A 26,283-nucleotide genomic window follows, 5' to 3' on the forward strand; every position below is an offset into this window, starting at 1 on the left:
TGTTAGATCTGTCTGTAGTTCCACCTGTGCACCTCTGGCCATCACTTCTCTCTCCTCCCTTCTGCTTTTTACAAGACACTCAGACGTCTAAGAACAAGGACTCTGAGTCAAGTAGACTAGGAGAACCATGCTTTTATCATGCATCTGCTGCAAGAAGCTGATGAAGCTATTTAGCCTCTCTGAACCTCTGCTCATCTGTCAAATGAAGACCGTAAAATATGAGGATTGAATGAGATAAAGCTGCTCAAGCACCTGGCACAGGGCACATAGGAAAGAGTGCACCACAGGCAACACGTCCAAAAGCTTTTGGGAAATCTTAGCCCCCAGGAAAAGTTCAAGCTCCTCAGCATGGCATGAGGCCTATTTTGATGTGGCCCTGCCTCTTTTCCTTCCACTCTCCAATGTGGCCTGTACATCAGCTGTGCTGACCTACAGCTATAGGTCAGTATCCTGAATAGACCTTAATCTCTTGGACTTCAGTGTCATATTCATACTATTCTCTCCAGAAGACTTTCCCTAACCCAGTCCAACTAGAAAACTTCTACTCACTCTTAAGATTCACCACAGATCTTAGCTCCACTGTAAAGCACACATTGGGAGACAATTCATTGTTCTATTGCATTTCTGCATACATTGCAAGAAAGTCACCAGCTGCACATTGTCCTCGACTGTCTCTTCAAGTACGTTTGAATAGCAAATAGCCATGGAAAGCAGAGACAGTGTCTCCCTCTGGAGAAAAGGGCAGGCATGCCTACTACCCATTATAAAAGATTTGGGTTCCTAAAGCTTAGGGCTCCTCTCCTGTAATACAACCCATATATATCCAGGTGACATCTGGCCCTCTTTGTGCTGCCCTGTGGAATTTGAGGCTTAAGGAACTGATGCAAAATTGATGGTATTCTGACTCCTGCTATTGCTATGAGTAATAAACTGTCCTTCATCTCTGATGCCAGGAGTTTTGTGCTTTCTACCAGTAACCAAAATGGTGGCAGGCTAAATTGTTAACTTGTAAGCAGGGCAAAATCTGAGACCCTTCATGTTTCTTGGTAGCATGCTCTCTCCCTTCCCATTTCACCCCTCTGTAAATTGCTCCTTAAATTCTGTTCTCAAATTACCATGAACATTGCAGACTTTATCACAATACTTAACATCTGCATAATTTTCTAGTAACTGTATATATCAGTGCCTATAACCATTGGATGCTCAGTACTTTGGAGGTTTTTTTTAATTTAATTTTTATTTTTTTCTTTTTCTTTTTTTGCTTTTTAGGGCTGCACCTATGGTATATGTAAGTTCCCAGGCTATGGGTCAAATTGGAGCCTTAGCTGCTGGCCTATATCACAGCCATAGCAACTTGGGATCTGAGCCACATCTGCGACCTACACCACAGCTCACGGCAATGCTGGATCTTTAACTCCCTGAGTGAGACCAGGGATCAAACCCGCATCCTTATGGATACATTTCTGCTGCACCACAATGGTAACTCCTCAGTACGCTGTTGAATGAGTGAATGTGGCCAGTCCTCAATGGTTCATCAAGACTCTTCCCATTGCTGATAAATATCCAAGGGGATACCCAGTGCTCTTGGCCTTAGTTCTCAATGTCTTATGCTCTCTTTTGCTATAGACCCTTAATCACCGCCCCTTTCCTGCCCTGGAATGACCCCCTCAGTTCTGGTGGTTGATGAGCTATCTCTGGCTCTTGTTTCCTAACTCTCTTCAGTTCCCTTGGAAATTATGTACTAGTAACCAATTCCCACTTGAAGAATCCCCCTAAGACCTCTCCTCTGAGTTTCTACCTTCCAAGAAAACTACCAGGACTGGAAAAAATTCTCCTTCTATTATGCAACATTGGTTATGCATTGTGTTACAAGTAAATTAACATAAATGTGTCCACTGTATTTTAATCTAAACCAAGGTCAACTCCAAGTATAGGACTTTGCTCCACTCTCCCAGAAAATTTTCTCCCAATTGCTTTCCATCTACTTAATTGTGAATTCAGTATACTAATTCATTATTTCTTCAGTCAGCAAATACCTATTCAGTTCCTCTTAACTACAAGACACTGTCCTTCTCACTATGGGGAACACACACACACACACACACACACAAAATGCTTAGTGATAAAATAAGTATAAGTTCAGAGTTTTGGTTGTGGCCTAGTGGAAACGAATTCAACCAGTATCCATGACGATCTGGTTTCAATCCCTGGCCTCGCTCAGTGGGCCAGGGATCTGGTGTTGCCATGAGTTTTGGTATAAGTCGAAGATGTGACTCATATCCCAAGTTGCTGTGGCTGTGGTGTAGGCTGGCAGCTGCAGTTCCAGTTCAACCTCCAGCCTGAGAACTTCCATATGCTGTGTGTGGGGTCCTAAAAAGCAAAAAATAAACAAACAAGCAAACAAACAAACAAAAAAAACCCAACACAAAAGTGTAAGTTATGTACCACAAAAATAATATAGTGTTTCAGACAAAATAACATTTATGCTGCCCCTAAAAGTTTAGATAATATTTGGAAAAGTCTCGATTATAGTGTGAGAGTGAAGGATAAGGCAAGGATTCCGGGTTTAGGGAAGAGATCCTGCAAAGGCTCAGAGTCAGGTCGAGTCAAAGGCTACTGGGCAATCACCAGATGGTTCATTTTGGCCAGAGTGTCATATACATTTAGGAAGAGACTGACAGTAAAATTGCAATGGAAGATTGGGGGCCAGATTCGGGAGGGGGGATTAGGATGAATGAATAAATACTTGGCAGTTTATAGGCCATGAGGGGGCAGTAAAATTTTTTTGATCAGAAGAAAACCATGATCACAGCCAAATTAACCTGTAGTCACTATAAAAACAGATTGAAGCATGGAAAGATTGGAAGTTTTGGGGGAAGTCTTGAAAGCCCACTGTCATCTGATGTGAGCAACTGAGAGCTAGAACAGGGGCAATGGCAAGACATACTGAGTGCAGAACAGACTTGTAAAGTTTTCAGAGAGAAACTTAGCAACATGGAACCCTTGAGTGAGAGTGAGTCAGTGCTTCCATCAAATGTTATTTTGCATAATCCCCTTAACATCCAATCAACTTTATTCATAAGAATATCATGAAGTGTGGATAGTCAAGTCTGTTGTTGAAATTAAAATGTATTTTGCTTTTCCATTTTCCTCAACCTACCCTGGTCTATTCTTAGCAAGCATGGGCTTCTGCCTTGTTATTATCACTGCCTATACAACCTACCTTTTAAAAATTGTGGTTAGGAGTTCCTGTTGTGGCTCAAGTGGTAATAAACCTGACTAGCATCCATGAGGATGTAGGTTTCATCCCTGGCCTCGCCCAGGAGGTTAAGGATCCGGCATTGCTGTGAGCTGTGGTGTAGGCTGGAAGCTGCAGCTCTGATTCAACCTCTAGCCTGGGAACTTCCATATGCCATGGGTGCAGCCCTAAAAATACAAAAAAATACAAAATGAAAATCATGGTTAAAAAAAAACACAATGTATAATTACTCTTAGCAATCTTAATGTGTAGTACAATGTTAACTATATACACATTATTGTACAACAGATTTCTAGAAACTTTTTACAACTGAACCTCAATTCCCACTGAACCACAACTCCCCATTTTTTCCTCCCTCCAGCCCCTAAAATCATCTTTCTGTTTCTATGAGTTTGACTACCTTAGATCAACTTAAGTGGAATCATGCATTATTTATCTTTTTGCAATTGGCTTCTTTCATTTAACATAACTCCCACCAGGTTTATCCATGTTCTCGGATATGACAGGACTTCATTATTTTTTTAGAGCTGAATAATATTTCATCATATGTATTGTGGTATACTTTATATATACCATATATCCACTCATCCACTGATGTACATTTAGGTTATTTCCACATCTTGGTTATTAAGAATAATGTTGCAATGAACATGGGTGTGAAAATATCTCTTCAAGATCCTATTTTAGATGTATACCCAGAAGTGGGATTACTGGATTGTATTGTAGTTCTTTTTTTTTTTTTTTTTTTTTTTTTGGTCTTTTTAGGGCCGCACCCACAGCATATGGAAGTTCCCAGGTCAGGGGTTGAATTGGAGCTGTAGCCGCTGGCCTATACCACAGCCACAGCAACACCAGATCCAAGCAAAGTCTGAGACCTACACCACAGTTGACGGCAATGCTGGATTCCTAACCCACTGAGTGAGGCCAGGGATCGAACCTGCATCCTCATGAATACTAGGCGGATTTGTTTCTGCTGAGCCACAATGGGAACTCCTCTATTTTAGTTTTTTGAGGAACCTCCATACTATTTTCCACAGGAGCTGCATCACTTTTTTAATCCCACTAAGAGTTACCACTTTTCAAATAATCCATTTCAGAAGGTGTCTGATGTCACACATTAAGTCCATCAGTCAGTAATTTCCTTCTTTCTTTTTTTGGCTGCACCCGAAGCATGTGTAAATTCCTGGGCCAGGGACCAAACCCATCCCATGGCAGTGACAATGCCAGATCCTCAACAGGCTAAGCCACCAAGAAACTCCAGTTTCTTAAATGACAGGAAGATCATAGCATGTGATCCTCATCCAGGATTTGGTGGCCTCACCAACATAGTAGGAGCTCAACTCTGGAAAAAAAGAAATTGAAAAATTCCAGACTTTTCCTGTGTTTTCTCATTCTCTGTGATTCATGAGCATATACAAATGGTGCTATGATTCCATAGAACCAGACAATGTTTAGATGTCAGAGAGTCTGAAGATCATTTTGTACATCTCTGTAATTTTGGTGGGTGAAGTTATGTCATTTTCTTCTAAAAGGCCAGTAGTCTTAAACTTATTTAAACCTGATTTTTTTTTTTAACCTACCATCAGATTTCAGTTCTCTTTATATAGGCTCTACACTTTTCAGCCTAAAAATAATGGTCTTTGTTTTAGAATATGAAAGCAAAATAGGCTTTAGGTAATTGTTTATGTCAATGAGATTTATCCTTCAAAGGGGTAACTTTGGGAGGTTAAACACCGAGGCATTTCCTACCTCTTTCTGGACCAGCTTAGGAAATATTCCAATACGTCGTTAGTGTCATTAGCAGTGTGATCACCAAACAAAATAATCAGATTTGGCTCCTACAAATGTGAGTATTGCAAAATTAAACTCTAAAAGGACACAGATTTATCACTCTGGGGAATATTTACTCATAAAATAATGATAGCTATTATTTATAGAGCAATTATTTATACCAGGTACTTTCCATGCATTCTGTCATAACACCCCACTGGTATTATACTTACTCCCATTAAATGGATGAGATTTGAAAGCATAAATAACTCATCTACATAATTCTAACATTTGAACTCTAGTCTGTCAGACACCCAAATTATACTCTTTGCCATTGCACTCTTACCTATATGCAAGGCACTGAGCCGGAATCTGTGGGGCATTTGAGAACTGGTAACAAGCCCTTAGGTAGCTTACACAGCCTACTACATGATATGACAAGTATTATACATGAAATAAAATGTAACTATCCAAGAAGACATGTACTGTGTTATTTAAAGAAGTATGCTATAAATTCTGAAGCCCACAGGAATAGGTGTTAAAGGGAGGGAGGGAGAGAGGAAGAGAGGAAGGAAGGAAAGAAGGAAAGAAGGGGAAAGAACGAAAAAAGGAAAGAAAAAGGGAAAAAGAAGTTAAAATTAAAGACAGGATTATACAGTAGAAAGGGCAACAAATGAGAAGACATTGATTCTGGTTTCCAGTTATCACTTACTAATGAGTGACCTAGGGCATACTGTAAATTTTATATAATATGGTATAATTACATCATCAGAGAAAGTTTATTGTTGTCCAGTATGCGACAGTAAATATATCAGAAAAGTTTAATTAGGGTTGTTTAATCTCATCACATTCCATATATTATATATATCATATATCATGTATTATTTCATATTAGATGCTATACTATGTTCTTCCCCAATACAACTCAAGGTCCAAAGCCTTCAAAGTCTCCTATGATTAATTGAAATGCTAAAGAAAAAACACCTTAAAAAAAAGCTCTTCCCTTGCTTTCTAGCTTATCTTTCCCCTCCTCCCGCCTTTATTCTTCTGATTTATTCAAAAAGGAGAGCATAAAAGCATCTTATTAGCAATTCTTTTCCAGGAAATATGAGCACTTACGATCAGTTGAAAGAGAACTGGAAGAAGAGGGAGTCAAGAAGGCAAAGAATTTCATCCAATAAAAAAATCCAGCTTAATATGCACACAGTTAAGAATATCATATTGCGTAAATATGATTTATGTTTACAACATCCTTGCAAATATTTCATTTTATTACCTCTAAATATTTTCCCTTTCCATGAACTTTTCTGATGCTTAGAAACGCTTGAAATTCATCTAAACTATAAGGTTTTGGAGGAAATAGAGCCCAGAATGTCACTGTTTTACCTGCAGTTAAATTAAGTAGACTGATGCCTATTATAGCAAGCTTCTGGGGAAGGTTACTCCTAGCAGATGTTCTAAAAATGTTGATTCCCCCCCCCTTTTTTTCATAAGGAGGATTTTTGGAACATGTTAAAGGCAGTGAGTATGTTGACGTCCTACTGACAAAAGGTGGATTTCAGCCAACTTCCACGGAGATTAGTTTTTAGCCCGTGCCCTCATCATCACCATAGACTGAGTTTGGGATTAGGGAATGCTAATCCACATGCAAATGCTCTTCATGATCCACACATGTTTAGCAATCTGATTACATTTTTAACGTACTCTGGTTATCCTTAATTAATTTTAAGAGGTGAAAAAATTCACATTTGGGTCTTTTCTAGTCAATTTCTAGCCAGATAGTCCTAGTCCCCCAGGCCTATCTTGGAGAATCCAGAAATCTGATCTGGCCTCAACTCTCAAGAAAGGTCTCTTAGGTGCAGTTCTCACGAATTAAAGAACTTGACTAAGTTGAGAAAGAGCTAATAAAACATCTCCTCAAACGGTAATTGTTCATTTCAGGGCTGCTTCAGAGGTGTATTTAAGCCAGGGTTGCGTATGATGGAGCAGGGAGGATAAGAACCATCCCAAATGTTGGGGGGCTTATCGCCCGGAGATGCCTCCAGTGCAGCTGACAAATCTCTGAAGTGGGAAATAGTTTTCCCTCCATGGGGCCTTGGCGAGTGAGGGACGGAGGGGGATGGGCAGGGGCCATCAAGGGAGAAGTCTCCGGCCTTTCCACGTCTCTCAACACCATCCCTCCCCCACCCCGCCTCCTCCTTCCCCAATCCTAAACAAGCGGGGAGTTGGGGGGGTGGGCGGAGGGGGAAGAGGGGCCCCGGGGGCAGGCCAGGACGGAAGGCTCGGCTTTTGTGGCTCTGTCCTCGACGGTGGCAGGGAATCAGAGGGGGCGGGAACGTTGAGCTGGAGACCCTCAGCCGGGGCTTGACCCCCCAGGTGCATTGTCCGGCGGGGTCTGGCAGGGTCCGCCCCCTCCCGCCGGTGCCGAGACCCGGACGCCACGGAGCCCCTTCCCAGCGTCTCCCTCCGCGGGCCGCGCCGACCTCGCGGTCCCCAGACCAGGGGCCAGATGTAGAAAGTAGTCCCCAGGCCCGCGGCGGCGGCGGCGGCGCTGTCCACTCCGCCGCCCCCGCCCCCTCCAGCCGCCGCCTCACTCCGCCCCCAGGCCGGACGCTCGGGCCCCCAGCCTCCCGCGAGCGGGTGTCCGTGCGCCAGCCTTGCGCGGACCGGAGACCAGCCGCCCGCCGGGCCGTGCCACGCCACGCCGGTGGCCGAGCGGGAAGCCCAGGCTGCGCGTGTCCAGCCACCGCGCGGGGAGCGCCCGGAGGAGGGGGCCGGCAGGCGGATAGCGGCTGCGGGGCGGCCGGGGAGCATGCCCGTGCAGCCCCGTTGAATGGCGCCTTCCCTGAGACCCCTCGCCCGGCCACGGCCGCCAGGGATGCTGCTCGGCGCGCTCCTGCTCCTGCTGCTCCTCGGCTCCGTTCCAGGTGGGCGCTCTTTCTCCTGAGCGGGTGGGGCGTGAGCGGTCGCGAGTGGGTCGGGGAAGGAGGTAACCCGACATGTGTGTTGGGGGAGCGGCGGTGTCGTCCGCCGGGGCGCTGACCCCCAGTTCCTGCCCCCTCCCTGCAGCCAGTCAGGAGCCGCTGCTGGAGGCGCTAGGTGACCGCCGGCTCTGCGGGGGCGCGGGCGGCGGTGGGCGCCTCTCCCAGCGCCCGCCCCTCCTCGCTGCGCTCCCCGCCCCCCCCCAACCGGCCTTGCGCTGCGCAGCGGGCGCTCACTGTCCACTCTCGCCCCTTTCTCCTCGCGCCATTGTCCGTGCTCTGGCCGCTTCCTCGCCTCCGCGGCCAGCCCGGGCTTGGTGCCGCCGGCCTCGGTGGCCGCACGTGGCTTTATTTATATTGTTTCCTTAGTGGCAGCCGAGCCGCGCAGTGGGCGCCGAGTTTCCACGCGACTTCCGCTGTTTGCAGTGGGGGGCTTCTCCACGTTTTAGGGCAGGGGATAGAATAGGTGATCTCAGCGTCCAGGTCAGATCCCTAAGTGCCCCCACTTTCCAGGATCCGGATTGAATGTGGAGGAGACAGGAGGGGTGAGATTGGAAAGAGAAGAGGCGTGGAAGTTTTGTGGCCCATTTGTGCCCAGTAGGGGAGGGAGAAAGGTACCGACGCTGAGAAGGAAGGTGTCTAAGTAGGATTTATTTCTCACAGAGAGATATTTTGGGGCAGGGCCTATGTACGAATCTGAAGATCCTTCCAAATTCCAGGTTATCCTTGCGCAAACTTGGACTCTCTTTTGCGTCCGAGTTGCTTTATCCTTCAAGAGTTAAAAAGTGTAAAGTGGATGGGGCGGGGAGAAGAGGTGCCCAGGATAGTGGGGTTTTATTTTATTTATTTACAGGTTACAAACCCCGGACTCTGTGTGTGTGTGAGTGTGTGTGTGTGTGTCCCTCCGTCCCCGGAGGAGTTTTGTGTTAGCATGAGAAAAGGATCAAAGTGAGATGTGACTCGGAAACACAATGGGCGCCTTCCGGAGTGGTCCTCGCAGCGCGGGGCTGTTAGGGTCGCTTGCGTCGCCCTGGGCATCCATTAGGAGAAGTCGGCAGTCCGGGCGTGGGAGCCTGTCTAGTGTGTGAGGTTTGGAGGACCTGCCCTGATGAGAAACAGAGATCAGTCCTGGATATTTGTAATCATGAATTCAAGACAATAAGAAAGAAGATGAAGTGACCCCACTCCCAAAAAAGCCCTAATACTCTGCTCCACTCCAATCAATATGCAAGACTTCAGCTGACCTTTGTGCTAAATGCAGGAGGTGACAGGGTATTAGTTGGTCAGCGGATGCTTTATCCTGGCGGGGACCGGAAAGATGTGTATACTTAGAAATAAAGCCTTTCCTCTGCTCTGATAAAAATGTGTATTGGTTGATTAAGCAATCTCCTATCCCTATTAGATAGTAAGGACCAATTAGTCACGCATTTTTTCCCAACAGTTGGTAGTTCTAAAAAAATGAAATAAAAGTTTCCTAATCCGATCACCCACTGAGTACAAGCAGCAAGAGTTACCAACTTTTCAAAGTAACTGTTTGTCCTTTAAATACCTACCATACTCTGTAGAAATTAAGTAAATGGATCTCTTTTCCAGGAGAAGAGACAGAGACCTTGCTATAAAAGGGCAGATATAAAAATGCAAACTTGTTATTTGTCACAGAAGATAAAGGCACTTCCCCAAGGAGTAGGTGCCATGCATTCCAAAAACTCTTCAAGGGACGAGGAAATAAACTTGCTTGTTCACAGAGTCGGAGTTTTGCTAATGATTTCTTGTAAAATTAGACTTTTACGACTTACTCTGTTCAAGATCTTTTTGACAAGCTTGTAAAAGTAGCAAACAGCTTGTGTTCAAGAGTTTTCCTGATGATTTTGAAACTCTAGCAAGGCACTTGAGAACATAATTCTTAAAAGGCAGTGAAGTTATTGAAATCTTCCCTGTGCTTTTAGTGTTAGATGTTGTGAAAAGATTTCTTTGATTTGTTGAAAAGTTTTCCTGAAAGTGAGATTAATTTATTAAGATGTTTGTAAGTTAACTAATATGGTTTGTTGAGCTTTGCCTTGTTACATCCTAAATATGTGTTTTACAATTGTGTGTTAAGAAATGATGTTACACCTATAATTCAAGGTATGCCTCCCCCCCCCTTTTTTTATAGGAGTATGGTGCTTTAGCGAACTGTTTTTTATAAAAGAACCACAGGATATTACTGTCTCAAGAAAGGAAGCAGTCGTTTTAGATTGCCAGGCTCATGGAGAAGTTCCTGTTAAGGTCACTTGGTTGAAAAATGGAGCAAAAGTGTCTGAAAATAAGCGGATCCAGGTTCTGTCCAATGGCTCTTTGTACATCAGTGAGGTGGAAGGCAAGCGAGGAGAGCAGTCTGATGAAGGATTTTATCAGTGCTTGGCCATGAACAAATATGGAGCCATTCTTAGTCAGAAAGCTCATCTTACCTTATCAAGTAAGTTTTTTAAGTTCTTGATTGTTTGATTTTTCTCACTGCTGCATTTTGAGGATTTCTTAACTCATTGATATGCTAACCCTAAAAATCACACAAATGTTAAGAATTTTCCTGGAGATAATAGTTGATGCTAAGGCATACAGAAAAAAAAAAATCTGATTTCTGTATGTATATATATATATATGTGTGTGTGTGTATATAAATTCAAATGAGTTATTTAGAAGAAGGGTTTTATTAGGTTTAGAACACTAAAACTTTTGTTATGATGGCATTGTAAAAACTTAAGTGTTTCAAACTATGGGAAGAGTTGGGTGAAAAGTTTAGCCAACACAACAAAAGTTGTTATAAAATTTCGTCTTTTGTAAATTAATAATTACATTTTAAAAATTACGAACAACTCTTTCTGCTTTGTAGATGGCCCTTAAGTCCTGAATCTTTCATATAGCCCAAACTTGCATTTCTCTGACTGCTTTAAGATCACCCATGTCGCTTTTTAATTGTAAGAGAGGGCATTGGTCAGTAACTCTCAAGCCTTTGAAGTATTTCTAGGCTTTTCCTGCTGGGAAAGAAAGATTAAGGCCATTTCTATATTATACCTAATGGACTTAAACCAGATCTGCCCACTTTTTTCCAGTTGTCATAAAATTTGCTGTCTAATGATTTCCTTTGTATTAACAACCCCATCACATCAACCATTTGTCAAGTGATCCATTGCTTGGGGGTTGCCCTGATAACGATGAGGGTAAACATGGGCCTAGGATAGTTAGGGAACTCCTTCTTATTTTCGCTGAGGCTTTCCACCTCTTCAGGTGATCAAATATCCAGCCCTCAAGATTACAATAGATGATTTAAATCTTAAAACACAACTGTCTTAAAAATAGTTTTATAGACATTCTAGCTACAAGCTTTTGTTAATCCACAGAAGATAGATTTTGCACCATACCTAACAATCATTTACAAAATGAACAGTTGGAGGAGGGAGCTCTTGAAATAAAAGCATAATCTTAGGAAATAGTTTCTTCAAAGTCTCCACAATTGAAATTTAGGAAGCTATTGGTGGGAGTTTCCTAGGTGACTTTATTGTAACAGTCCATAGCCATATTTATGCCACCCTTATTTTAGGAATTTATTTGTGCAATAATAATTAATGGTAGAAAATAAATTGCAAGCAAATATATTCTTATATTGAAATATGTCAGAAAAGTAGAGAAGGTTCCAAAACTAGTCCGTCTCCCTCAGAATGGTATAAAATCGAGAGAATGTCTGGTAAACTTTTTTTTTTCTGTGATGAATAGCATTTTTGTTGTTGTTGTTGTTGTTAATGGTTTTTCAGTAATGTATTGCTGTTAGGATAGCATGTTTTTTATGCTTATGTTCTGCTCATTTAATTTTTGTCTAATGTAAGATTGTTTCGTAGAGTTGTAATTTTTCTACCTTTTTGTGGTTGTAGATTCTTGTGTTTTCATATCCAGGAACAGTAAGTTGGATTACCTTGCTGGAGAGGGGAGGGGCAGGATGGAAAGGTGGGGTTGTGGGGAGCAGCTGGGTCCTGAAAGATGAAACACATTTGTCATGAGCACACAATATTTTCAGGACTTCCTTAGAATCCTGACAGAATTCTAGGGCACTTAGAAATACTTTGAAAGCACAGAGCTTTCAGATTTCATAAATAAAGTCTGAACAGTATTAACATGTTAGTAACGGTGAAACAAATGTTAGTATTGGCTTTTTGAGAAGCTTTAGATTTTCTATTTCTGTGAAAATTATTAATGACATATTTGATGTGAATCATTTTGAAGACTTTTCTAGTGAAGTAGTTTTTATATTTTAAGTTACCAAAAACTTTCCAATTAAACTATGTAGAACATTGCTGTTAACCACACTTTTCATATGCACACATTTTATTTAACTTGGAGGAGGTACTTAGGTAGGAAATTGCACTCTATATTGTAGTTTTTTTTTTTTTAAGTATGATCAGTTCAGATTATTCTTTAGAAATATGAGATTTCTTAGAGATTTAAAATTCACAAAGTTAGTTCTGATATCTGAGAAGCAATGTCCAGTTTCATTGTAGGCTTAAATGACTTTATTCTGTGTTCAGGGTAAAGATGTTATACATATTAAGCAGGAAGAGAATAGGCATTAAGTGGACATTCTGTTTGTGTGTATGTGTGTGTGTGTGTTTAAAGGCTAATTCTTTCCTAGTTATTGATAGCAGTGGGGTGCATGTATGTTCTTTTAATTTTCTGGTCCAGGATTTTGTCAGTAAGCATACCTTTTAGTTCTAAAGTGTAAGAAGTAGTACAGCACCTGGAAATCTAAAACTTTAATCTGTGCAAGTTTTAGATTTTTAACACAGGCAAAGTCTTGGTTTCTAAATTTAGGAACTAGAAGCTGAAAGTTGCACTCTAGGCAAGAATTCCATTATTCATGTGTAAATTAGGAATTCACAGGGTTAAAAGGTTAGAAACTGGCCAGGATGAGGTTTACCCTTGTGATAAAGAGCAGATGACCCTCATTCATTGGCCAAAGCTTTCATGTAGCTCTTCTGCAAAGTTAGTTATTGCCATGAATTGTTCTCGAGGAATGCAGAAATTCAAATGTGAACAGGCCTTTCCTTAAGTGTCACTGTGGAGCCTTATCTCACAGGCACATCAGAGCCGGCTGCGGGGACAAGGTTCCTCCCCTAAGGCCTGGAGGCTTTGCTTTCCTGTTGTTCATCCAAGCACAAAAGAATTTGTCTTAGTTTTTCTAAGGCATCTCATTTTTAAAGGCAAGTATAGGGTTAAAGAAGTAATATTTAGGTGTTTTTTTTTTTTAAGTTAATCCTTTTTATTGATAGCCTTTTTAGCTGTTTTACATTTTCATGTAACTAGACTAGAAAGTGGAGTGATGTGGGAGGCCCTTTTTCTAGGTGTATACAATAGTACGAACAGAAGATTAAACCATCCTTTACACATTTCAGTATTTTTAACTTTTGGCAAATCTCATTTTCACTTTCCTAGGTGTTAAGTCTTCACTACATAAATAATTCAATTTAAATATTTTAGTGGTAAGAAATAATCTATGACATTTTGACATTCCTTGCATTCTAAATATTGAAGTAAGAAAGATAAATTTCATCGGAAAGCATTAGTGCGGTAAAACGATCTTGTATTTCAACAAGTTTAAATTAAGATAAGGGACATTTGAGAGAAGTAAAGGAGGAGGCTGGTTGTGTTCTGTGATGTGTAAAAGACTGGCTGTAAGCTAGTGATTGAACAGGAAGCTGATTGTTTATTTCCTTTCCATAAAAGGTGGAAATTGAAGTCTTAGGATGGAGGGAAAGAGAACATAAAGCTGGCTTATGTTTGTTAGGTTTTTCAGGACTGTACCTGCGTGCAAAATAATTCTTTAAATGAGCATTTGTAGCTAGAAGACCATAGGAATTATTATAACTCTATGATGGATTTTTTTCCCCAGAATTTTGAGGTTAGTTTTAACATCCGTAAAATTGTTTGGGGGACACAGTTCTTTCTACAATTTTATGTAGCAGTAGTCCTTTATTTTAAAAGGATATAGGTTCTTTTCTATGAATAACATGTTTATTACTTTAGTTTGAGGTGAAACTTGAGGGTTTTCTGGTGAGATTAATGAAAAACCGTGAGTGGTTCCTATGTTAAAGAGTAATATGTAAATTATAGTTCAAAGCTCGTCTTGAAATGTAAAGTTAAAATATATTGAAAACATTTAGAGTCATGTTAGAAAGAAAAGAGGAGGAATGGTATGTTCAAAGATAAGAACTATGAGGAGTTCCTGTCGTGGCTCAGTGGTTAACAAATCCGACTAGGAACCACGAGGTTGCTTTGCGGGTTCGATCCCTGGCCTTTCTCATGTGGGTTGAGGATCTGTCGTTGCCGTGAGCTGTGGTGTAGGTTGCAGATGCGACACGGATCCTGAGTTGCTGTGGCTCTGGTGTAGGCTGGCAGCTACAGCTCCAATTCAGATCCCTGACCTGGGAACCTCCATATGCCTTGGGAGCAGCCCTAGAAAAGGCAAAAAAACAAAAAAACAGCTATGAGACTGTTAGCTTAGCTTTTGAATTTTATTTATTTATTTATTTTTATTATTATTATTATTTTTTTTTTTTTGGCTTTTTGCTATTTCTTGGGCCGCTCCCGCGGCATATGGAGGTTCCCAGGCTAGGGGCTGAATTGGAGCTGCAGCCACCGGCCTACGCCAGAGCCACAGCAACACTGGATCTGAGCCGCGTCTGCAACCTACACCACAGCTCACGGCAACGCCAGATCCTTAACCCACTGAGCAAGGGCAGGGATCGAACCCGCAACCTCATGGTTCCTAGTCGGATTCGTTAACCACTGTGCCACGACGGGAACTCCATTCTTTTTTTTTTTTTTTTTTGAATTTTATTAATGATCATGGATCCAAGAAGGTCAAGAGTTTGCTTCACTGTCACTTTTTATTGAGATGTGTAAATGCTGTAATGGACGGGATCTCTTACCTGTGTGCATGTGCACGTCTCACCAGACTGTTAACAGTTACTTGCTCTAATACCAGAGTGCTAACCCAGAAGTCAAAGTTGTTTGATTTTGGAAAAATAAGACAGAACTGAGATGTTTAGAGAGACCAATCTGCCAACATTGTAGATAAGGTTCAGATGATGCCTTCTGGGATCCAAGAAAAATCATCTTTAATGAGGGGGGGGTATGTTTCAAAAGTACATGTTTGACTTCAAATTGACCATCTAAAAGTTGGATAAGTTAGCATTAAGTCAGGGAAGTAAAAACATATATAGTTCCACAAGCTTGTTTACAATGACACTTGGTTTTTAAAGTCTGTCTGCTTAAAAGGTTTATCAGGTACCTGATAATCTCTGGGTAATGGAACCAGTTTTTCCCACTTTGCACTTGATTAATGAGGATCTTTCTCATCTTTAGAAACCTATAATGCTATCTCATTGTTTTTCAAAGTTGTTGGATTTTTAATTTTTTTTTAAACGATGTAGGATCCACTGAACGGTAAAATTATAATTTGCTTTAAGATGTATATAAATGTTTGTTTATTTTATTTCTGTCCAGCTTCTTAATGGAATTTTGAAAGGGCATTTGGTATGGCCCTCTTGTGTCAACTAGCTCAGATTATGCTAAAGAAAGGGCCTTACTCTCAGCACTTGTTTGCTCAGGCATTTGTTGTCATTGCTCCTGAATTTTAACAGCTGGGCCTATTGATGAGGTCCAGAGCAATTTAAAGAATAGCAGAAAGTAGATCTCTTAAGCAGAGTGTTAGTTTGAAGGAGTATTTCAATTAATAAATAAGTGCATTTGAGGTTATTCTTTTGAGAATTCTAATATTCTTGACTACATTTTTGAGAGATAATTTTTATCTCTGGTAGGCAGAGTTGCTCAATTAGGGTTGACTACTTTAAGCTTTTAAACTGGCCATTACTACTAATATGAAAATAATCAATAATGTTGATCAGGCATTTTGCTGAGGATTATACTTGAATTTTTTTAAAAAGCTACAATTATTGATGTTTTAAGAGAAATTCTAAAAATTGTGCCCCAAATTAAGTTTTCATCGTTAAAGCTATTTTAATACTTCTGAGAGTTTATAGTGCTTATATTCTTTATTAAATGTTTTAAATATGCATCACTGTATACAAATCTTGGCAAATAAGAAGCTACACTTGTAGTCACCGAAGCAGTATTGGCAGTTGCCCTAAAATGGTCATTTGTACAGAGCCAGCAGTTGACAATGGTGATTACAAAAAAGGTAAAAATGTACCAAATTACCTTCAGTGGCTATAATTCTGAAGCCAAGTGAACTGCTTTAGGGATATGAATTGCAGAGGATAAAGGCGTCATCCTCACAAAAGTCTCTGACACTAATCTGACAAATACTTTCCTGACTTTTACATTCCTTGTTTTTTTCTTTTTAGTTTTTTTTTAAACCTCTGATTCTCAGAAATTGCTTTTGATGAGCTTTAAAAGCCTTATAGACTGAGCAGAAGGCATAAATTTAAAATGTTTATTTTTTTTAGTTTCTGGAGGGTTTGTCTTTTTTTGTGTGTTTATATGTATATTTTATAGCTTTAACATTGGTAGTTGCTAAATTAAGTAACTATTGGAGAATACAGTCATTATTCAGGGTCCTGGTTTCAAACTTCTATCCTCATTGGGTTTAGTTCTTAGGACTAGTTTTTTAAAATTTCTTTAAAATTTTTGCTTTATGAAACTATAGTAGATCCCTATTTAGAATAGTGTGAGGATTTTTTTAAAATAATACTGCTTCATATAGACTACTTTCTGTAAATAACTGATATTTCTTTGGAATAATCCTCCAAAATGGGCTTTTTAAATTGTTTTGTAGTCTTTTTAGTACTACTCTGAATATGATTTAGTACTACCCAGAATGGATCTTTCACTCCAGCAACATTTACCAAAGAAATAAATAAAATTAAAAAATTTTTTTGAGCTGTGGATTACATTTCTCATGATTTCTCAGCTGTGGTGCAGTTGATATTTTGGACTAGGTAATTCTTCATTGCAGAGGCTGACTTTTGCAGTGTAGGATGTGTAGCAACATCCCTAGGCTCTACACAGCGGATACCAACAGCACTCTTACTGTGTTAGTTGTGGTGAGCAAAGAATGTGTTGTGAGAGGCACAGTCATCCCTGGTTGAGAAGTACTGATGTTTCTGGAAGTAGAGGAAGACTACTTTTCAGGTGATACTGGGCTGTTAGTTTTTTTAACTGTTTCTGTCTTAACTAGATATTCAACTTTTTCAGTGTTAGCAGTGTTAAATTTATTGATTAGAGACTGTTTACTCTTTTAAAGTATTGTCAAGGAAGCTTAACAAAGAAATGTGTTGGGGTCATTGTCTTTCTAATTTGGAGTGATAAAAAAAAAAACAAAAAAAATAATAATTTGGAGTGATGCCTTTTCATCTCTTTCCGCACACACATACACACAGAGTACACTGAAAACTGCTGTTAAGAGTTTATCCTTCTGTAGGTCCATTCATTTTCATTTCAATATTTTGGATCATTTCTTGGGGATGTCTACTCTTAAGAGTAAATGCAAATTTCATTTAACCATATTTACGTAACTTTTTATTTTCTTGTGATGGACACCAGAATTGAAAAGATATGAGAAATCACCATGTGTGGTAAATGTTAAAGAACATCTTTTGTGGATACTCTGCATGGTGAGATGTAAAACTGTATGAGGTTGACAGCCCAGAGAATAACATTTACTGTGTGGTAGGTGGTTCACTGGGTGAATGGTTAACAGAAGTCTTTTCAGCTAGTTCCAACTGTACCATAGATTTATTTTGGGCAGAAGTAATTTAACTTCCTGCAGATAATGATGTAAAGATGGTAGCATCTTGAGAGGATATCAAGGGGTGACTAAAGAAAAGAATTACACAGTGCAGTACGTTAGCTAGTACACAGAAAGTCAAGGCAAATTTTTTAGTGGTTATTATTGAAATAGTTGTTTTAAATTACTTAGGGGGCAGGGATTTCACAGTTTTTATCTTTGCCAGGGTATCACTTTTTGTGTGTGCTTCAGTTTTAGTTACGCTGTTTATGTTAGTGAAAGTTGTGATTTTTGGAGCTTCTGCTGTGGCGTAATGGGATTAGTGGCATCTCTGTGGCACTGGGATGCAGGTTCAATCCCCAGCCATGCACAGTGGGTTAAGGATCTGGTGTTGCCACAGCTGCAGCATAGGTTGCAACTTTGGCTTGCATCTGATCCCTGGCCTGGGAACTCCATATGCCTTAGGACAGCCAAAAAAAAAAAAAGTTGTAATTATTGCTACATGGATTTGGTCACCTGCGGAGGCCAGTAGCTGCTGGTGGCTCAAGTGGCAAGTTGAAATAGATGAAGGACGAGGCAGAATATTTTAATGAGTGACTCTAGTGTTGAGCAAGGCTGGTTGAACATTTTTGGCACCGTGTGTTCTATGCCCCAAAAGTACTTGGAGTAGAACAAATCATTAGTTCAAAATAGAAGAGTAGAATGCATATTTTCATTATATTTAAGGAAAATAGTATTTGGGTCCAAACAGAATTTTAATGTTACTGGGTTTTTGTTTTCTTGTTCTTGTCCTGAAGAAATTAAGAGGTTGACAGTTTCCAGTATCTGGTAAATACCCTTAGAGCTGCTCTGTTTTTTACTGAGTTGCTGGGGGTGTGGTGGGAAAGCAGAAAGAATGACAAAAAGGCAGAAAAGCTAAGCATTAATGCCTTCTCTGTTGTTTGGTGACTTATATGACTTTACACAGATCACTTAATCACTCTGATCTTTGTCAGATCCTTGACAGATTCTTGTCTTAGCTGTAGAAATGGGTAGCTGGGGGAAAAAAGGGTGAGGGATGGATGTTGAGCAACACAATGCCCTTAGTTTTGTAATTCTGTTATTGTAATTCTAAGTAAATGGCCAATAAATGATATTTTTGTAAGGCTGAGTTTAATTGCAAGATAGCCATTTAAGTCACTGAGAAAATGTTCAAATAGCTCGGCAGTAACTTAACTTGTCACTCTTAAGAATTCATACTCTTGCCATGGACCTTAGGAAGATCCGATTGGGGGGGTGGGTGTCTTAAAGCAATACTGATAATTGAAACTAGTACTGTTTTTAAGAGTCTAGAAAAGTAAATTACTTTATTTGGGACTGAACAGTTCTAAATAGTGCTTTTTTGTTGTTGTTGTTTTTCGTTTGTTTGTTTTGTGTGTGTGTGTGTTTTGCCTTTTTAGGGCTGCACTCATGACACTTGGAGGGTCCCATGCTAGGGGTCCAATTGGAACTGTAGTCACCAGCCTGCACCACAGCCACAGCAACTCCAGATCTGAGCCTCATCTGCAGCCTATGCCACAGCTTGGGGCAGTGCCAGATCCTTAACCCACTGAGCAAGGCCAGGGATTGAACCTGCATACTCATGGATGCTAGTCAGGTTCGTTATCTACTGAGCCATCATGGGAGCTCCAGAATAGTGCTGCTTTGAAGGACGCTATAGTGTACGAGAGGTATAACTTTACAAATATGTTTCTGGTTCTGCTAATAACTAATAGTGTATTTTGATGTTTATTGACTTGGAGTTTAAAAAAATAGTGTTGATTTTATTTAATGAGAGTTTTGCTTATGTCATTAATGTTTTAGTAGAAATATATTATACTGGCTCCCCACTATGACCACCAATTCCTATTAAGAATGATAAGGGTAAATTTTTTCCCTAGCTTTCAAACTGAATTAGCTTGAGTCCCTCTGATTGGATTTAAAGTAATTTCAATTAAAGTATTGACCTCAAACTGGACACATAATAAGAAAAAAAATGCTTTGATCTTGGTATTTCCATTTTAGTATTTCTTTTAAAAAGAGAGATCACAAATTTCCTTACATAATTTTACCCAGGTAAATGTATTCATTGTTTTCTTAATAAAAAGAATTCACTCTTTATATGTTTAAATAAGAAAGCCATATTTTCATGCTCTTAGTAATACTTTTAAGATAATTCTAATCGAAGGACAAACTTCAGTAAAGCAATGAGATTACCAAAAAGATTATTATAGTTATTCCAGTGATGGAATATGGTTTCTTCAAAGCCTACAACTGTTTTTACCTGGATGATTTATCATATTTATAGAAATTTGTGAAATTAATTTTCTTGTAAGAAAGTATACAAACAGAAGAAATTTAATTTTTTGTCCATCAGATGTCAACTTGGAAGCTCTGATATTTAGGGAGGGAATTCTACAGCTTAGCAAATGGTACAATGAGAAATTATAGGTGGATCCACAGTTGGTCAATACAGAGGTGACTAGGGTGACTAGTTGACTAGTTTCTTAGCACACTAGAATGAACTCCACCATTCTTCCAATTTTTTTGTTTGTTTGTTTGTTTTGGCTTTTTAAGGCAGCACATGCAGTGTATGGAAGTTCACAGGTTAGGAATTGAATCGGAGCTGCAACTGCCAGCCTACATCACAGCCACAGCAATGAGGGATCTGAGCCATGTCTGCAGTCTACACCACCGCTCATGGCAACACCGGATCACCGACCCACTGAGCGAGGCCAGGGATGGAACCCACATCCTCATGGATATTAGTTGGATTCATTTTTGCTACACCACAACAGAAACTCCCCATTCTTTTTTTTTTTCCAATTGAGGTGTAATTGATATACACTATTGTATAAGTTATAGGTGTACAGCGTAGTGATACACAAATTTCAAAGGTATAATCAATTTATAATTATTCTGAAATATTAGCTATATCCTTGTGTTGTATAATATATCCTTGTAGCTTATCTATTTTATACTTAATAACTTATACCTCTTAATCCCTTAAACCTATCGTCTCCCTCCCCTCCATTGGTAACCACTAATTTGTTTTCTTTATCCGTGTGTCTCTTTCTTTTTTGTTCACTAGTTTATTTTTCAGACTCCACATAGAGTATTTGTCTTTCTCTATGTGCCTTATTTCACTTAGCTTAATACCCTCTGAGTCCATCCATGTTGTTGCATATGACAGTTTCATTCCTTTCCTTCCTTTTTATGGCTGAGTATAATTCCATACCACATCTTTATCTGTTCATTTACTGACCAACACTTAGCTTCCATATATTGACTATTGTAAATAATACTACTATGAACATTGGAGGTACATGTATCTTTTCGAATTAGTGTTTTTGTTTTTTGATATATACTTGGGGTGAAATTGCTGAATTATTTGATAGTTTGGTTTTTAGTTTTTTGAGATATCATCCTGTTTTCCGTAGTGATTATACCAATTTACATTCCTACCAGCAGGGTACAGGTATTCCATTTTCTCCACATCATGACCAATATTTGTTATTTTTGTTCTTTTTGGTGATAGCCATTCTGACAGTTGTGAGGTGATAGCTCATTGTGGTTTTAATTTGCATTTTTTTGATAAGTAATGATATCAAGCATCTTTTCATGTGTCTATTGGCCATCTATATCTTTGGAAAAACGTCTCTTCAGGTCTGATGCCCGTTTTTAAATTGAATTGTTTGTTTTTTTATGTTGAGTTATATGAGCTGTTTATATATTTTGGATATTAATCCCTTATTTGTCATCTCACTTGCAAATATTTTCTCCCATTCAGTATGTTCTCTTTTTCATTTTGTCAGTGGTTTCCTTTGCTGCAAAAGCATTTAAGTTTAATTAGGTCCCATTTGTTTGATACTAGTATTGTCTGATACTAGTATTGTCTAATGCTAGTATGGCCACTTAGCTCTCTTTTAGTTATGATTTTCCTGGAATACCTTTTTTCATTCTTTCACTTGATTTCAATGTATTTGTGTCATTGGATATAAAGTGACTCTCTGGTAGGTAGCATATAATTAAATACTGCTTAAACCAACTTTTGCCCGTTGATGGAGAGTTTAATCTCTTTACATTTAATGTAATTACTGATAAAGAAGGATTTCTGCCATTTTGCTGTTATTTTTTATTTGTCTTAAACCCTTTTTGTCCCTTATTTTCCTTACTACTGCATTCTTTTGCGTTTAGTTGATTTTTTGTGGTGAACCATTTTGACTCCTCATTTCCTTTTATGTGTATTTTTTAGATTTTTCTTTGTGGTTACCATAGGGATTCCAGTTAATATTCTAAATTCATAGCAATCTAGTTTGAATTGATACTAACCTCACTTCAGTAGCATGCAAAACTCTGCTCCTGTGGAGCTCAGTTTCTCCTTTTATGTCATTGTGGTACATTACATATTTCTACATTGTATGCCCAGTAATACAGGTTTATAGTTATTTTTATGCTTTTGTCTATTAAATTATGTGGGAAATAAAAAGTGTAGGTATGAACCAAAAATATAACAGTACTCACTTTAATATTTGCCTATTTATAGTTATTTTTATTGCAGATCTATATTTCCTATGGCTTTGAATTGCTATCCAATATATTTTCATTTCAACATGAAGGATTTCTTTTAACATTTTTTGGAGGGCAGGTCTAGTGGTAATAAGCTTCCTTAGCTTTTGCTTATGTAGAAATATTTTAATTTCTACCTCATTCCTGAAGGATAGTTTTGTTGGATATACGATTCTTGGTTTACAGTTTTTCATGTCACTTTAACTATGTCATCCCACTGTCTTCTGACCTCCACGGTCTTTGATGAGAAATTAACTGTTGATCTTATTGAGAAATAATAATTACATGAGAAGTCTTTTCTCTCTTGCTGTTTTTAGGATTCTCTCTTTGCCTTTGTCTTGGCAACAGTTTGATTATAAATATATTTATGTGAAGATCTCTCTTAATTTATCCTCTTGGAGCTCATTGAACTTCTTGGGTTGTCATCCAATTTGGAAAGTTTTCAGCCATTATTTACTCAAATATTCTTTGTGATCCATTCTCTTCTCCTTCTGATACTCCTGCAGTCCCTATGTTGGTCTGTTCAGTGGCATCCCACATATCCCTCAAGTTCTGTTTGCTCCTTTTGTTTTTGCAAATCATTTTGTTCTTCCCTTATGGCTTTTAGTTTTGTCTTTTCTTTGATGTTTTTAAACATTGAATGAACATTCATTTTAAACCATGAAATCCTTATCTTGCAGTTTTCAACTGTACTATTATCTCAAGTTCTTGAGGTACCAACTCCTCTTTTTCTATGTCTGGTGACTTTCCTTATGGCAGATTGCTTTTTTTAAAAATTTTTTTATTTTAAGGACCATACCCACAGCTTATGGAAGTTCCCAGACTAGGGGTTGAATCAGAACTGCAGCTGTCAGCCTACACCACAGCCACAGCAATGCCAGATCAGAGCCGCGTCTGCAACCTACATCACAGCTCATGGCAACGCTGGATCCTTGACTCACTGAGCAAGGTCAGGTATCGAACCTGCATCCTCATGTATGCTAGTCAAATTTGTTTCTGTTGTGCCATAAAAGGAACTGGCAGGTCATTTTCTTATGTGACTTATAATTTTTTATTATTAGCTCATTTTCACTAAGGCTTAATATATCCTATGTTACAGAAGTGTTTGCTTTCTGTTTGGTGCCCCACAGTTTCACTGGTCATGGACCAATTTTGGGAGTAATTCTTGACTGCTCTACATTATTTGTATAAATTTAGAATCTACATAAGTGTGTTGTAAAGGCCAGGAGTTTATGTTTATCATGGGAAACATTTCTTCTCATTCACAATAAAGCCTACTTGTTGCTACTCTTCCTGGTGGGTGAGTTTTTCTACTGACCCTTTGTCCAAGTGCTTCCAGGATCCCAGCTTTGGGTCTCAGTTACTTATGTTTTGATGAAACAAAACCATTTCCTCTTTATAGAAGCCTGCAGTGCCTATAGCTGCCTTTGGACCACTATGGCATCAGGCCAAAATTTACTATTTGGTCCTTGTCTTTAAAATTTTGTTAGTGGTAGAGATGTTGTTTTGAGTATGTTCTTTACAGCATTGCTATGTGTTTTTTTTTTTTTAATTAATTTTTTTTTAAAATTTTCCCAGTGTACAGCAAGGGGATCAAGTTATCCTTACATGTATACATTACAATTACATTTTTTTCCCCACCCTTTGTTCTGTTGCAGCATGAGTATCTAGACAAAGTTCTCAATGCTATTCAGTAGGATCTCCTTGTAAATCTATTCTAAGTTGTGTCTGATAAGCCCAAGCTCCCGATCCCTCCCACTCCCTCCTCCTCCCATCAGGCAGCCACAAGTCTTTTCTCCAAGTCCATGATTTTCTTTTCTGAGGAGATGTTCATTTGTGCTGGATATTAGATTCCAGTTATAAGTGATATCCTATGGTATTTGTCTTTGTCTTTCTGGCTCATTTCACTCAGTATGAGAGTCTCTAGTTCCATCCACGTTGCTGCAAATGGCATTATGTCATTCTTTTTTATGGCTGAGTAGTATTCCATTGTGTATATATACCACATCTTCCGAATCCAATCCTCTGTCGATGGACATTTGGGTTGTTTCCATGTCCTGGCTCTTGTGAATAGTGCTGCAATGAACATGCGGGTGCACGTGTCTCTTTTAAGTAGAGTTTTGTCCGGATAGATGCCCAAGAGTGGGATCGCAGGGTCATATGGAAGTTCTATGTATAGATTTCTAAGGTATCTCCAAACTGTTCTCCATGGTGGCTGTACCAGTTTACATTCCCACCAGCAGTTCAGGAGGGTTCCCTTTTCTCCACAGCCCCTCCAGCACTTGTTATTTGTGGATTTATTAATGATGGCCATTCTGACTGGTGTGAGGTGGTATCTCATGGTAGTTTTGATTTGCATTTCTCTTATAATCAGCAATGTTGAGCATTTTTTCATGTGTTTGCTGGCCATCTGTATATCTTCTTTGGAGAACTGTCTATTCAGGTCTTTTGCCCATTTTCCATTGAATGATTGGCTTTTTTGCTGTTGGGTTGTATAAGTTGCTTATATATTCTAGAGATTAAGCCCTTGTCGGCTGCATCATTTGAAACTATTTTCTCCCATTCTGTAAGTTGTCTTTTTGTTTTCTTTTTGGTTTCCTTTGCTGTGCAAAAGCTTTTTAGCTTGATTAGGTCCCACGGGTTTATTTTTGCTCTAATTTCTGAGAGATACTGACCTGAGAAAATATTCATGAGGTTGATGTCAGAGAGTGTTTTGCCTATGTTTTCTTCTAGGAGTTTATTTTTTGTGCATGGTGTGAGGGTGTGTTCTAGTTTCATTGATTTGCATGCAGCTGTCCAGGTTTCCCAGCAATGCTTGCTGAATAGACTTTCTTTTTCCCATTTTATGTTCTTACCTCCCTTGTCAAAGATTAATTTACCATAGGTGTCAGGGTTTATTTCCGGGTTCTCTCTTCTGTTCCATTGGTCTGTCTGTCTGTTTTGGTACCAGTACCACACTGTTTTGATGACTGTGGCTTTGTAGTATTTCTTGAAGTCTGGGAGAGTTATGCCTCCTGCTTGGTTTTTGTTTCTCAGGATTGCTTTGGTGATTCTGGGTCTTTTGTGGTTCCATATAAATGTTTGGATTGTTTGTTCTAGTTCTGTGAAAAATGTCATGGGTCATTTGATAGGGATTGCATTGAATCTGTAGATTGCTTTGGGTAGGATGGCCATTTTCACAATATTGATTTTTCCAATCCAGGAACATGGAATATCTTTCCATTTCTTTACATCTTCTTTGATTTCTTTGATTAAGGTTTTATAGTTCTCGGCATATAGGTCCTTTACCTCTTTGGTCAGGTGTATTCCGAGGTATTTGATTTTGTGAGGTGCAATTTTAAAAGGTATCGTATTTTTGTATTCCTTTTCTAATGTTTCATTGCTGGTATACAGAAATGCGACTGACTTCTGAATGTTAATCTTATATCCTGCTACTTTGCTGAATTTATTAATCAGTTCAAGTAGTTTGGGGGTTGAGTCCTTAGGGTTTTCTATGTATAGTATCATGTCATCTGCATACAGTGACAGTTTTATCTCTTCTCTTCCTATGTGGATGCCTTTTATTTCTTTTGTTTGTCTAATTGCTGTGGCTAGGTGGGGAATACTGGAGAGAGAGCAGTTCAAGATGCTGTTGCTATTTCTAATTTGGGTGACTTAGTGAATGGTGGTGCCACCAGCTGAAATAGAGAACCCAGGAGAATGAGCTAATATAGAGAGCAAGGTTATGAGTTTGGCTTGGAATATGTTCATTTTAGTTATCTGTGGGATGTCTAGGTGGAGCTGTGTAGCAGGTGGAACAAGAGAGATTAGTAGAGTCAGGAGAGGCATGGCCTGAAGATACTGAGTTCAGTATCATCAGAACTTAAGTGGAACTTAAGACATGGGTAATTTTGAACAGGGTGGGTGTGCAA

At 39.3% G+C, this 26,283-nt stretch overlaps 1 protein-coding gene across 3 annotated transcripts in view; it reads left to right on the forward strand.

Moving 5' to 3' along the window:
• Nucleotides 7,768-26,283, forward strand: part of PRTG (protogenin) — a 143,410-nt gene continuing 124,894 nt past the window's right edge. For all 3 annotated transcript variants that reach the window (XM_001928492.6, XM_021094927.1, XM_021094921.1), the window contains exons 1-2: nt 7,768-7,956; nt 10,163-10,465. In XM_001928492.6, coding sequence (XP_001928527.1) covers nt 7,863-7,956; nt 10,163-10,465 — 397 coding nt within the window. In that variant the 5' untranslated portion in view covers nt 7,768-7,862. The remainder of the gene's footprint in view (nt 7,957-10,162; nt 10,466-26,283) is intronic.

This window comes from Sus scrofa, chromosome 1 (assembly GCF_000003025.6).
Source record: "Sus scrofa isolate TJ Tabasco breed Duroc chromosome 1, Sscrofa11.1, whole genome shotgun sequence".
NCBI lineage: Eukaryota > Metazoa > Chordata > Mammalia > Artiodactyla > Suidae > Sus > Sus scrofa.